The sequence below is a fragment of the Globicephala melas genome, chromosome 1 (assembly GCF_963455315.2).
Source record: "Globicephala melas chromosome 1, mGloMel1.2, whole genome shotgun sequence".
NCBI classification, from domain to species: Eukaryota; Metazoa; Chordata; class Mammalia; order Artiodactyla; family Delphinidae; genus Globicephala; species Globicephala melas.
Window position 1 is genome coordinate 57992123 of NC_083314.1, and position 14028 is coordinate 58006150.

Consider the following 14028-nt stretch of genomic DNA (forward strand, 5'->3'; position numbering starts at 1 on the left):
TTTACTCAACACATATAGGTAGACACTAATTCCAACAGTTCCACTTTGAATTTAGCCTCTCATCTCCAATATCACCACCACTGCATCGTATTAGGTTAGGGGATTACCATCTTTGGTTTGGACAACTGAACAGACTCCTAACTATGAACCTTCCTACCAATATTTTCTTTGGTGAGGACATCCTCCATACTACTGCCAATGTTCTTTTCCTAAAAAATTCAGGTCATTGAAACCATAAAACTCTTAGAAGAAAACATAGGCAGTACACTCTTTGACATTGGTCTTAGCAATATCTTTCTAGATATGTCTCTTCAGGCAAGGGAAACAAAAGCAAAAACAAACAAATGGGATTATATCAAGCTAAAAAGCTTCTGCACAGCAAAGGAAACCATTAATAAAGTGAAAAGACAACCTACTGAATGGGAGAAGATATTTGTTAATAACATATCTAATAAGGAGTTATATCTTTGTCATATATATAATATATAAAGAACTCATACAATTCAACAACAAACAAACAAAGAATGCAATTAAAAAATGGGCAGAGTAATATTCCATTGGGTATATGTGCCACATCTTCTGTATCCATTCATCTGTCAATAGACACTTAGGTCACTTCCATGTCCTGGCTATTGTAAATAGAGCTGCAATGAACATTGTGGTACATGACTCTTTTTGAATTATGGTTTTCTCAGGGTATATGCCCAGTCATGGGATTGCTGGGTGTATGGTAGTTCTATTTTTAGTTTTTTAAGGAACCTCCATATTATTCTCCATAGTGGCTGTATTAATTTACATTTCCACCAACAGTGCAAAAGGGTTCCCTTTTCTCCACACTCTCTCCAGCACTTATTGTAGATTTTTTGCTGATGGCCATTCTGACTGGTGTGAGATGATATCTCATTGTAGTTTTGATTTGCATTTCTCTAATGATTAATGATGTTGAGCATTCTTTCATGTGTTTGTTGGCAATCTATATATCTTCTTTGGAGAAATGTCTATTTAGGTCTTCTGCCCGTTTTTGGATTGGGTTGTTTGTTTTTTTGATATTGAGCTGCATGAGCTGCTGGTAAATTTTGGAGATTAATCCTGTACCAGTTACTTCATTTGCAAACATTTTCTCCCATTCTGAGGGTTGTCTTTTCATCTTGTTTATGGTTTCCTTTGCTGTGCAAAAGCATTTAAGTTTCAGAGTCTGTCATACAGAGTGAATTAAGTCAGAAAGAGAAAAACAAATACCGTACGCTAACACATATATATGGAATCTAAAAAAAAAAAAAAAGGTCATGAGGGACCTAGGGGGAGGATGGGAATAAAGACGAAGACCTACTAGAGAATGGACTTGAGGACATGGGGAGGGGGAAGGGTAAGCTGGGACAAAGTGAGAGAGTGGCATGGACATATATACACTACCAAACGTAAAATAGATAGCTAGTGGGAAGCAGCCGCATAGCACAGGGAGATCAGCTCGGTGCTTTGTGACCACCTAGAGGGGCGGGATAGGAAGGGTGGGAGGGAGGGAGATGCAAGAGGGAAGAGATATGGGGATATATGTATATGTAAAGCTAATTCACTTTGTTAAACAGCAGAAACTAACACACCATTGTAAAGCAATTATACTCCAATAAAGATGTTTAAAATAACTAACTAACTAACTAACTAACTAACTAATTAAATGTTAGACCTAAAAAAAGAAAAAATGGGCAGAGGAGCTGAAGAGGCATTTTTCCAAATAAGACATACAGATGGTCAACAGGCATGTGAAAATATGTTCAAGATTACTAATTATTAGGGAAATGCAAATCAAAAGCACAGTGAGATATTCATGTTTGTTAGATTGGCTATTATCAAAAAGACAAGAAATAACAAGGGTTAGAGAAAAGGGAACAATCATACACTGTTGGTGGGAATGGAAATTGGTGCAGCCACTCTGACAGACAGTATGTAGAACAGAACTATCATATGATCCAAGTATCCCACTTTTGGGTATTTATCCAAAGACTATAGAAAAGCACTAATTGAAAAGATATATCCACCCCTATATTCATTGCAGCATTATTTGCAATAGCCAAGATATGGAAACAACTTAAGTGGCCATCAATGGATGGATGGATAAAGAAGATGTGGTATATATATATATATATATATATATATATATATATATATATATATATAATGTAATACTACTCAGCCATAAAAAGATGAAATCTTGCCATTTGTGACAATACAGATTGATCTTGAAGGTGTTATGCTAAGTGAAATAAGTCAGACAGGATTAGGATTTCACTCATATGTGAAATATAGCAAAATAAGTGAACAAACCAAACAAAAACCCCCCAACCATGTAGATACAGAGAACAGAGCAGTGGTTATCAGAGGGGGAGGAATGCGAGGGGAGGACAAAATGGGTAAAAGGGATCAACTGTATCGTGACGCATGGAAACGCAATTTTCGGTGGTGGGCACGCTGTAGGGTATACAGAAGTAGAGATATAATGTACGCATGAAAAATAAATAAATTGAGGTTAATTTTGACCTCCTAATATCTCAAAAAATTCAGATCGTATCATCTGCCTTTTCCTCTATTGGCTCTCTGCAGTAGACATTATAGGGGAGGAAAATTAATTTTCCCTCTATCCTTCTGAGTTCCTGGCTAAGACCCTTGTAATAAAACACAGATTAACAAGAGAAAAAAACAGAAGTTTATTAACATGTATACCTCATGTGTACATGGGAAATGCCCAGAGAAAAATGAGTAACTCCCCAAGGTGGGGTGGAATTCCAGTTTATATAGCATTTTCAACAAAGAATAATAAATTTGTGGAGAAAGGACAGGACAAAATAAAGCAGATTTATGCTTCTAAGGGTGAAGGTAAACACTATTTAGTAAAGTTTGTTATGTAGATTCCTCTGGTGCCTTTTCCAGGCTGATAGGGTCTAAAGTTGTCTCCAGGTATTAACATTTGTTCTTCCTGATAGAGAGAGGATGAGGGCTTTGTGAATTTATGTACTGCTTTTAGGCAAATAGGAGGAGGGTAGAGAGCTTTTCTTGTGTCTGATTCTCAATTGGCTTCTTCTCAAGATAATCCTTATGCCATAGTGGCATATTTTGTGGTGGCATAATGTGCTACTCTTCAGTGTCATAAATTCTAAACTCCTTAGCACGAAATGTAAGACTGTATCTAATTTGGCCCTACCTTCCTGTTCATCCTTATTTTCTATCACTTGCCTTTTAATACCCTTTACTCCTATCACTTAACTTGAATTTGTTTTATTCATGGCTTCAATGATTCCATTCCTTCTTATTAGAATACTCTTTTCCATCTTCTCCTGCATATTATTCATAGTCCAGATCAAATGGCACCTCCTTTGGGAAGCTTTTCTAGAGATGCCCAGGAAATATTTCTGTTTCCTACACTACTTCCTTCACATTGCCTTTTTAATCTTGATCACATTTTTACTATGTAATATATATGTAAACACACAGTATAATATATTCTCATAATATTCATATATTCTTCAGAAATCTGATTAAATGCATTGTGCCATATTTATACACACACCTATACATACATGTATATATATGTATACATATGTACTTATAGATACAAACATGTGCACATGTATTATATAAACAAACACACACATATATGTATATACATGTATATATATAAAATGTACACAATGCATTTAATCATATTCCTGAAGAGTACTACCATATATGAAGAATATTACATGGGTGGTGATATAAGTATGTCCTTTTTGTTCTCAATGCCCTCATGTGCTGTTTAGACAAAATGATAGGAACTAGTCAAATAGCTCTTGGAATGAACTCTGAAATAGGGAGCAAGAGGCTTAACTCCTTAGTTCTGCCCTCAATCCCCATGTTACCTCAAAGTTTTTACAGCCTCATTGTAAAATAGGGCAAGGTGATGATAATGGTTAGAGGAAATGCCATAAAGATTAATGAAGTACTCTCAAACATGAAAGAGAATCAACATTAAAAAGTTCTTGTGATTGAAGCAGTGAATATATTATCTCAATTTAGTTTATTACTTTATGCTAGAATTTTAGGGGTAAGGAGAACATTAAAAAATAGTTTGTTTTGTATCTGATGACACAAAACCAAGCAGTCTCTTAACTGTTAGCCTTTCTCCCTATCTGTTGTAAAAAATCAGTGATTATCATTGCTAATGAACTGATAAAAATGGTTTTGTTTATTCAATTTGTTAATGAGCTTGCCTGCTATAGTCCTTACACTGCGTTCAGTCACAAACATATCCACGCGCCTACATATACACATTTACATACACACAAACACAAATTTCACTGGCAATCCAGCTAAGTACCCAGTCAGAAGAATAAAATGCCCTTGAGTTACCTTGTTCTCTAGACCTCTGTTGCTCCTCAGTGTTCCTTTGTTCACACCTTATTTTGCATAACTGGTAAAGCTGTTGGGAAGATACATGCTTATGTCTATTTACTACACAGGACAAAGTACATAGAGGTTGTAAGTAGCATTGCATCAAATTTAAGTTGATGAAAATTAATCTTGTCCTTTTGATTGAATAAGACACCAACGACTCCAATTTACCAACTAAATTTCCAGTCGGTTTAAATATTCTAAGTCTGAAGAGTCAACACTACACTTAGCCACATTTCCACCAGAATCTTGGTTGGGGAAAACAACCCTCCAGTACTGGGTCTGGATGGGGAGGAGACTCTTACACCCTGAAACATGTTCCTGAAACATAGACATCTCCACTCAAAATATCACTTTTCTTGTTCTCCTCAAGTGTCTGTATCAGTTTCCACATCACTATTTTTTCATATCGTGTAAATATCCAATTGTTCCAGTACCATTTGTTGAAAAGACTGTCTTGTAGCTATTGAATTACCTTAGATAAAATGAACAAATTGCTTGAAATACATATACTGCCAAAGCTCTCTCAAGAAGAAACACATAACCTGAGTAACACTACATCTATTAAAGAACACAAATTTGTAGTTTAAAATTTTTCCACAAAGAACTTCAGGTTAAACATGGCTTCACTGGTGAATTCTATCAAATATTTAAGAAAGCAGTAATTTCAATTATATACAACTCTGCCAGAAGATTAAAGAGGACAGAATACTCCCCAACCCATTCTATGAGGCCATCCTTACACTGTTACCAAAACCAGACAAAAATATTATAAAAATTAAAGACAGATTAATATCCCTCACAAATGTTACCAAATATAATTCTGCTGCATAAAAAATGGATAATATATCATGATCAAGTGGGTTTTATTTCAGGAAAGCAAGATTGGTTTAATAGTCAGTGGAATTCACCATATTTATAAACTAAAAATTAAACATAAGATCATCTCAATAGATGCAGAAAACAGCTGAAAAAAGACAACATCCATTCTGATGAAAATTGTCAGCAAACTAGGAATAGAAGGAATGTTATTCAACTTAATGAAGGGAATTTATGAAAAATCTAGAGCTAATAACATACTTAATGGTAAAAGACTGAATGCCTTAATCCTAAGGTCAGGAAGGGATGTCTGATCTCCCCATTTCTATCCAAAATACTGGAGTTTCTAGCCAGTGCAATAAGGCAAGAAAAAGAAATATCATACATTCAAATTTAATGGGAGAAGTAAACTGTATTTTCAGACAACATGATTGTCTATATAGAAAATATGGAATCTACATGAAGTTCCTAGAACAAATAAGTGCACTTGTTAGCAATAAACAATAAGAAATTAAACAAAATTAAACTACTATTTATAATATTCAAAAATATGTAATACTTAGGACAAATCTGACATAAGATGGGTAAGACACTAAAAACTACAAAACACTACTGAGAGAAAGGAGATCGAAATAAATGGAGAACTATACTGTGTCATGGGTTAGAAGACTCAACATTGTTGTGATGTAAATTCTCCCCATGACAAAACACACGTTAAAAAGTTGATTAAACTTTGTTCAGCCAGCAAATCTGTGCTCACTCCCATTTATCGCCCCATCTTTTACCTTATCTTGAGTATCTCCAAACTTGCCAATTTAGATTCTTATCTAAAGAGAGATGCTATTATCCATTTTATTTAGACTTTAGTCAAATGGGCTAGGATTCATTTTAAGTCTGCAGGAAGGGAAAGAGCAGCTATGAAATTTAATATCTGTATATGCATATTTGCAATTGAACTTCTGGGCTGAACTCTGAAACCCAAAGAACTTTCCCATTAATAAAATGCAAGTAAAACAGCCAAACGAAGCACTGGGAATAAAAGTGTTTTAAGCAAATTGTAAAACGGTTGGGGTCTCTTAGATTCACTGACAGCTCTTGTTCTGGTTGGCTTTACTGTCCTGTCCCATTGGGTCAGGATGGCATTTCTGGCTCCATCCCACTTTCCTGGTCCCATCAGTCGAAGCTGGTATGGGCTACAAGGACGAAAGTGCACCTCCAGGGCCAGCTGGGGATCAGTCAGGAAGAGCCATGGTATGTTAGGCTTGGCCCCTATGAAGGAGCCCAACTCATCCATGTATGTGATGTAATCTGTCTACAAAGTCTGGCTCTGGCCAAACCTGGGGAAAGAAAAGAACACATTGGAATGAGTGCCACAGTTGTAAACAGAAGCACAAATTTCTTACTTTTTACTCTCAGAAAAGTAACATTTTAGTCAGCACCTCCAGTAATACCCCCACTCCTCCCTTTTTCCACAACATAGAATTTATCATTTGTTCTTTGACTGTAAGTGAGCTTTTTTTTTTCCTCTCCTTCCTAACCTCTATTCAAGTGTGATGTCATTTTGGACTTTTGTCTCTAGCCATGAAGCCTGGAGTGAACTGACCCTAGGGTCTCAAGGTGACTGATTAACTTAGTTTACTCTTTGATACATGATTATTCTTTATATGACATTGCTTAGGATCTCCCCTAATGTTAGATTTTCATATCAATGTGTTTAAAATTGGGTTTATGTATAGTTTTAATATTGTTACAATTTACTAATATAAATTGTTTCATACGTTTAGTTGGAGTGTGATCTCATTTGCTTTTAGAAACCCTTATTTAAGCAATAAGATTGACATTGAGGCTGCTCTTTTTCCTCCTCATTATTCCTATTGGCCTCTAACATAAAGGGTAATAAGTAGAAAATACAAGGGCAGGTGAACTCAATTTAATTCTTCATTTGGTTTTCTTGTTACATCACTGCCACTGCTCAGTTTCCAGCTAGCTAGTTTGCTGACAGACGCATGGCTGGTGGGAAAGGAGCTGTTGGGGAAAGAGTCAGAGTCATTTCTGATCCTCTGCACTATTGGCATTTTGAGATGGATAATTCTTTGTTTAGGTGGACTGTTCTCTGCACTGTAGGATATTTAGCAGCATCCCTGGTTTCGACCCATTAGATGCTAGTAGCATGCCCTCTTCACTTGCAATGACCAAAAATGTTGCCAAATTTTGCCAAATATCCCCTGGGTTGCAAAATCACCCATCTGAGAACCTGTGCTCTAGAGTTACACAGGAGAAGTGCAATGACAATTATTTGCCCATCGAATACTGCTTGATTATAGCAAGTGTTTAAAAAATGTGAACTTTGACTAGTGAAAAGATTATAGAATCTATTAATGTTTTCCTACACATATAGGCAAATTTTAGGATTTGTTTATTAGCAAGTACCATCTCTTACCATTTGAGTTTCTTCCCCATTTTCTCACTAATATCATCCATCATTTCATTTGTAGTTGGCAGGGTGCATGAGTCTAAAAAAGAAATGAAGACAGAAATATTGAAAAAGACAAAGAAATCAGAAATATGTAATTATACATGATTAATTTCATTCAGTGTTTATGAACTATGTCCCTAAAAGATTTTGTATCAAGAGGAGCTATCTTTAGTATGTTTAGCAGAATAACAATTCACGGAAACAAAGATCTGAGAAGCCAATGAACCTGCTCTGGGAATGGCAAAGCTGGCCTACAATGAAATAGTGACAGTGGAAAAATTTTTAGCTTCAAGTCATCCTATCTTACATTTCTGATGACATTATGGAGGGTCAATCCTCAACATGCCTCATGCATATAATACCTTATCAGTTTCATCATTTCTTTCTGCATCCTCTTACTAAGAATTCTCTCAAGAAATAGTCTGGTAAAATAATTCAATCTAAGGTCTATGGCAATTAAAATTGGACAATGGAAGGAAACCTGGGTTTTCCAGCATCAGCCTGCAGCCAAGGAAGATGTTTTAAGGGGCAGCAGAAAATTTTTATTTTTTTAATAAATTTCACTATATTAGTGGAGGCCTCTTTTAATTGCTAACTGTAGCTCATTTGCCTTTGTAATAATGGCAGGAGAAGTTATGGCATTCCCATGAATACTTCCCAGTCATTATTAGCATCTCACCTCAGCCTGCTGGTACCCTGTGGTCAGATACTTGCTGTGCCCCTGCTAGAAAGTAAGGGACCAGAATTTTGGTCATTTTGTTTGATGTTGTATCTTAAGTGCCAAGACAGAACCTGGCACATAGCAGGTGCTCAGTAAATATTTGCTGGATGAATAAATGATGCCCATTGTTTTATGTACATTTCTTGGGTTTATGAACTATGTCTGATTTTTCCATAAAACCTCAGATGCTTGGCACTGTTTTGCTTTTCAAGAGAAAAAGACAATAGAATCATTTTATAAGTGAGCACCCTTACAAAAGATTTCATAATGGGTTTTTTATTTTTTATTTATTTATTTTTTAACATCTTTATTGGGGTATAATTGCTTTACAATGGTGTGTTAGTTTCTGCTCTACAACAAAGCATAATGGGTTTTTTAAAATAACAATCTTTCATGGTACATTTGAAATAGAAGCTTACTTATGCACAACATCTTAAGAAAACATACACATATACTCTATGATTTTAACTTTTTCTTCATTACTTGTAGTCTAAGTTTTTATGGACGGTATGTTAGGTAAGGTACACCTATATTGGCCAAGATTCTCAAACCCTTGAGTAAAAGGATACTTTCAATAATAGTGGTGATCAATATGATTGGAGTAAATTAAATTGATATTTGAGATATTGCCTTTCTCCTCATATCCTTGATTTGCCCACACAAACATACTTGTAGTCCCTGAAACCCATGGGGTCCAGGGGGAGGAAGGGGGAGAAGATTATCAACAGAGTAGGAGTGGCCCAACACTGTTATTCTGACACAGTTGACATCGGTAATGCCTCCAGCATGTCCTGACACCCACCAGGGTCCTTTCAACCTTTGCAATGTACCTTGACATTGCAGTGATCCACTGCTGTCCTTCTCTTGCCTTTATAGCCTTGCAAAGTCCTACCAATTCCCCTATGAGAAGTCTAAGCTCTTTAACACAGGTTATAAGGCCCTCCATGCTCTGGTTCCTTCCTCTATTTCTTGCTGCTGCCTGCCTCTGCTTTATATTTCCTTACACCAAAATGTTTCTGGTTCCTCACACACTCCATGCTGTACTTTACCTTTATATCTTTCCTCATGCTGTTCCGTTTTTGTGGAATAACTCACTACCCAACTCCCCTCACCAGAACACTGTAGAACTTTCCCTATTGCAGCATTCCCCTCACCTTATTTTAAGCTCTGTGAGGTCAAGAATCATGTGTATCTTATTCCCTTTATATCCCTAGCACCTAGCACAGTGCTTGGTGTATAGTATGTGCTCAGTAAATATTTGTTGACTAAATGAATGAAAGACAGAATGGTCCACTTACTTGCAAACACTTTAACTGTCCAGTGGGTCTGCAGGTCAGCTGTAGGGATGGCAGACCCAAGGGACCGGACAAGGTCAATCACAGCCAAGGTTGGCTTCTCCATCAGCAAGGGGAAGATGCCTTTAAACAAGGTGACCTCATTGTTTCTGCTTTTGATGATGGAGTCATCAAGGAAGGGGTAGGCATACCCATAACCTGTTGCAAAGATGACAACGTCAATGCCCTCAAACATTGTCCCATCCTCAAACATGGCTGAGGTCTCTGAACTCCTTCACACTGGGCTTGATGGACACAGTGCCACATAGCATGTGGGATGGTGGTTCGTCATTGAACACAGGCTCTTTCCTCAGGGTGCTATGGAGAAACAACAACAAAAAAAGCCCTTGCTCTAAAGTACCTCGTTTCCAAAAAATATTTGCAACAGCCCATATCACTGAACAAATTTCAGGGTAAGCAGTTAATCATCAGCATGAAGACAACTAAACTTTCTTCTTTTGGGAAAGTCCTTTCCTGTTGCTAGTAACAATCCTTAGGAATATCTGTCTGACATACAGATGGCGAACAAGCACATGAAAAGATGTTCAGCATTGCTAATAATTAGAGAAATGCAAATCAAAACTACGATGAGGTACCCCCTCATACCAGTTAGAATGGCCATCATCAAAAAGTCTACAAATAATAATTTGGGACTAACAGATACACATTACTATATATAAAATAGATAAACAATAAAGACCTACTGTGTAGCACAGGGAACTATATTCAGTATTTTGTAATAACCTATAACGTAAAAGAATCTGAAAAAGAATATGTATATATTTAACTGAATCACTTTGCTGTATACCTGAAACATTGTAAATCAACTATACTTCAATAAAAAAATTCTATAAATAATAAATGCTGGAGAGGGTGTGGAGAAAAGGGAATCCTTCTATACTGTTGCTGGGAGTATAAATTGGTACAGCCACTCTGGAAAACAGTATGGAGTTTCCTTAAAAAACTAAAAACAGAGTTACCATATGATCCAGCAATCCCACTCCTGGGCATATATCCAGAAAAGATGAAAATGCTAATTTGAAAAGATACATGCACCCCAATGTTCATTGTAGTGCTATTTACAATAGCCAAGACATGGACACAGTCTAAATGTCCATCGACAGATGAATGGATAAAGAAGGTTTCGTATGTATATACAATGGAATATTAGCCATAAAAAGAAACGAAATTGAGTTATTTGTAGTGAGGTGGATGGACCTAGAGTCTGTCATAGAGAGCGAAGTAAGTCAGAAAGAGGAAAACAAATACGGTATGCTAACGTACATATATGGAATCTAAAAAAAAAAAAAAATTCTTAAGAACCTAGGGGCAGGACAGGAATACAGTCGCAGATGTAGAGAATAGACTTGAGGACACAGGGAGGGGGAAGGGTAAGCTGGGATGAAGTGAAAGAGTGGCATGGACAAATGTACAATAGATAGCTAGTGGGAAGCAGCTGCATAGCACAGGGAGATCAGCTTGGTGCTTTGTGACCACCTAGAGGGGTGGGATAGGGAGGGTGGGACGGAGGGGATATGGGGATATATGTATATGTATAGCTGATTCACTTTGTGATACAGCAGAAACTAACACACCACTGTAAAGCAATTATACTCCAATAAAGATGCTAAAAAGAACCCAAAAACCTCTGTGTAACTGAAAAGTGGTTTCTTTTGAGGAGCAGTTGAAGGCTAACTTCAAAATAAACATTTCCCCTCTGTTTCAAGAACAGGATAAAAATTCACACAATGTGCTGCCTTGAAAGTACATCTAAAAGCTGGCAGCCTCTCTTTCCCCATATTCTGAAGGAACTTTCATGAAATGAAGGAAAAGTATGGAATGTTATATTGCTCCTGGATTCAAGACATCTATTTCCCTCCAGCCCAACAACCCCAAATGAAAGGATTGTGTCTCTGATGGGCTGCCTCAGGCCTCACTGTTTCCTCTTACATGACAAAAGCATCCTCTACTCATGGTTGCTGTATTTCTCATAATGGTGAAGCTCAGAGATTTAAAATTTTTTAAAACCTCACTTGGAAATTTCTGCTAAGGTCAGAAAAAGAGTGAAGGCTCACGCTTGGAAGGTTCTCATGTTTGAGTCTGTACCGTTCACGCGTAGCTGGTAACTTCTGTTGATGGTTGTGAGAAGGAGCTTTCTCAGCTGCCCACTGAAAGGAGGGCTGAGCTGCGGGTTGCAGACTGGTTAAAAAACATGTAAGATTCTGCTCCGGGAAACAAAGGTGATAAGACCTCACAATATTTCCATCCTTAATGAATCCCTGCTCTTTCGTTCCTGGACTCCAGCCAATTGTAACATGAGGAGAGAAGAGTACGTGCCCTACAGCTCCTTGGAATTTTCCCTAAAAGGATGTTCTCCAAACAAAGGAAAACAGAAGTATTATATAACAACAGACAATTGCTCCAGAGAGCTCACATTTTCATTATTTCAATATTAGGGTGGTTTGAGCCAGTAAGGAGGAAATTAAGCTCAGACTCTGCCTCTGGATGAGAGAGCTTGTCCTAGACCTAGATGCCAAGCAGCTCTGGGGCACATTATCACTGTGTCTTGGATTATAACTGTGTCCATCTCCCATCATCCCCACTAGAACATAAGGCACTTGAGGGCAAGGTCAGAGGCTAATTCAAGACTATTGTGCATGCATTTTAGCAGTCTGCCTTGGTGGTCTTTGATATTCCATCTCTGCTTATCAAGTCCTATTTTTGCTTGTCTAGATATACCCTCAATGTCCAGCTTAAAAGCTGTCTCCCTTCTCATGTCTTTGCTTGTCTTCCCTCCCACCAATTGGAAGTCATTCCACCAAGCTCTAATTGTCTTTACTGCCCTAATCATACTCTGTCCTATTCATTTATATTATGATTATTCTAATACTTCTTTTCTCTCTGCTAATACTTCTCTCTCTAATACTTCTTTTTTCTCTTTTCTCTCTCTTAGAATACTGTCTGCCTGCTGTACTTCTTATATGTAGCTATGCCTAACATAGTACCCGATGCATAATGAACTCAAATATTTATTTTCTGAATGAATAAATGAATGAATGAGTGAAACAAAAGTTCAGATAGTTCTGGTTCTATTATTTTCCCCTTTGCAATCCAAGTGATACTGACCTATTGTACATGGCTTGTTGAGCAACCTCTTATTACAGCAACAATAAAATCTTTAGAGGTCATGAGGTCCTATATTGGAGTACATTAAACCTAAGACATGCTCACATTCAGCGTGCTAGTATTTAAACTCCATTTGGTTTTCATTTTACAGAAAAAGCACACTGTGAAGAGTTCAGAATTATCAGGTTTCTCTCTTCTGGATTACCTTCTGCCTAACAGGACTTGCAAGATGAAAGCTTATGTAACACATTTTTCAAAAATTCCTCTCTGATCATGCAACGTACCAAGCAACTTTTCTTAGAAAATAAGGAAGGGGTGGGGTGTATGGAGAGGGCTAAAGTTTAGAATATTTGTATATGTTTACATCCCCACAGGGTTTTTGAGTATAATTCTGCTTATGCACAGTGACTTTATGGAAAAGAGACATTCCCCTCTTGTGGATAACCCAGAGTCTGACTTTGCATCTTATTGATCTATCATCTAATGCTTCTTCAAATAAATGTTCTGATCTGGCTGCACTAGTTGACTCACAGATTTCTGGATACACCATGTTCATTGCCTTCTTCTGTGCCTTTCATGGATTGCTGGTCACCCCTATCTAGAAGGGTGACCAGCAACCCCTTTTTCCTACCTGATACTGGCACACTGTTGTGTTCTGCACTGTTGAGAACGCCACTCTCTGGAGTTGTGTCACATAATGGTTCTGTACTTTTCTTGTCTGAGAACATCTTTCAAGTCTCAGCTAAGTGCTATCCCTGTAGGAAGTTTCTTTTGACTTGCTAATATTCTAGTAGTCCAGCCTCATCTAAATCTCAAGGCACTTGTTTATTTAGTTCACAGTCACCTAGGGCTGTCTTGTTGTAAAGTTCTATAATCTTTCTTTTTTTGGGGGGGGGGTCATGAAATTAAATTTTTATTTTTTTAGTTTTTTTTCGTTGTGGTTTCTGTATTTTATTTTATTTTATTTTATTTTATTTATTTATTTTTCTTCTTTTTATTGTGGTACACGGGCCTCTCACTGTTGTGGCCTCTCCCGTTGTGGAGCCCAGGCTCCGGACGTGCAGGCTCAATGGCCATGGCTCACGGGCCCAGCCGCTCCGTGGCATGTGGGATCTTCCCGGACCGGGGCA

General features: G+C 37.4%; 1 protein-coding gene across 1 annotated transcript; it reads right to left on the reverse strand.

Moving 5' to 3' along the window:
• Nucleotides 1-6235: 6235 nt before the first annotated feature.
• On the reverse strand, nucleotides 6236-13626 carry LOC115863120 (putative dimethylaniline monooxygenase [N-oxide-forming] 6). The gene is given in 5 exon segments (XM_060287554.1): nucleotides 6236-6578; nucleotides 7682-7754; nucleotides 9737-9999; nucleotides 10001-10169; nucleotides 13530-13626. Coding segments are annotated over 5 exon segments (945 nt in total).
• Between the last annotated feature and the right edge of the window lie 402 nt (nucleotides 13627-14028).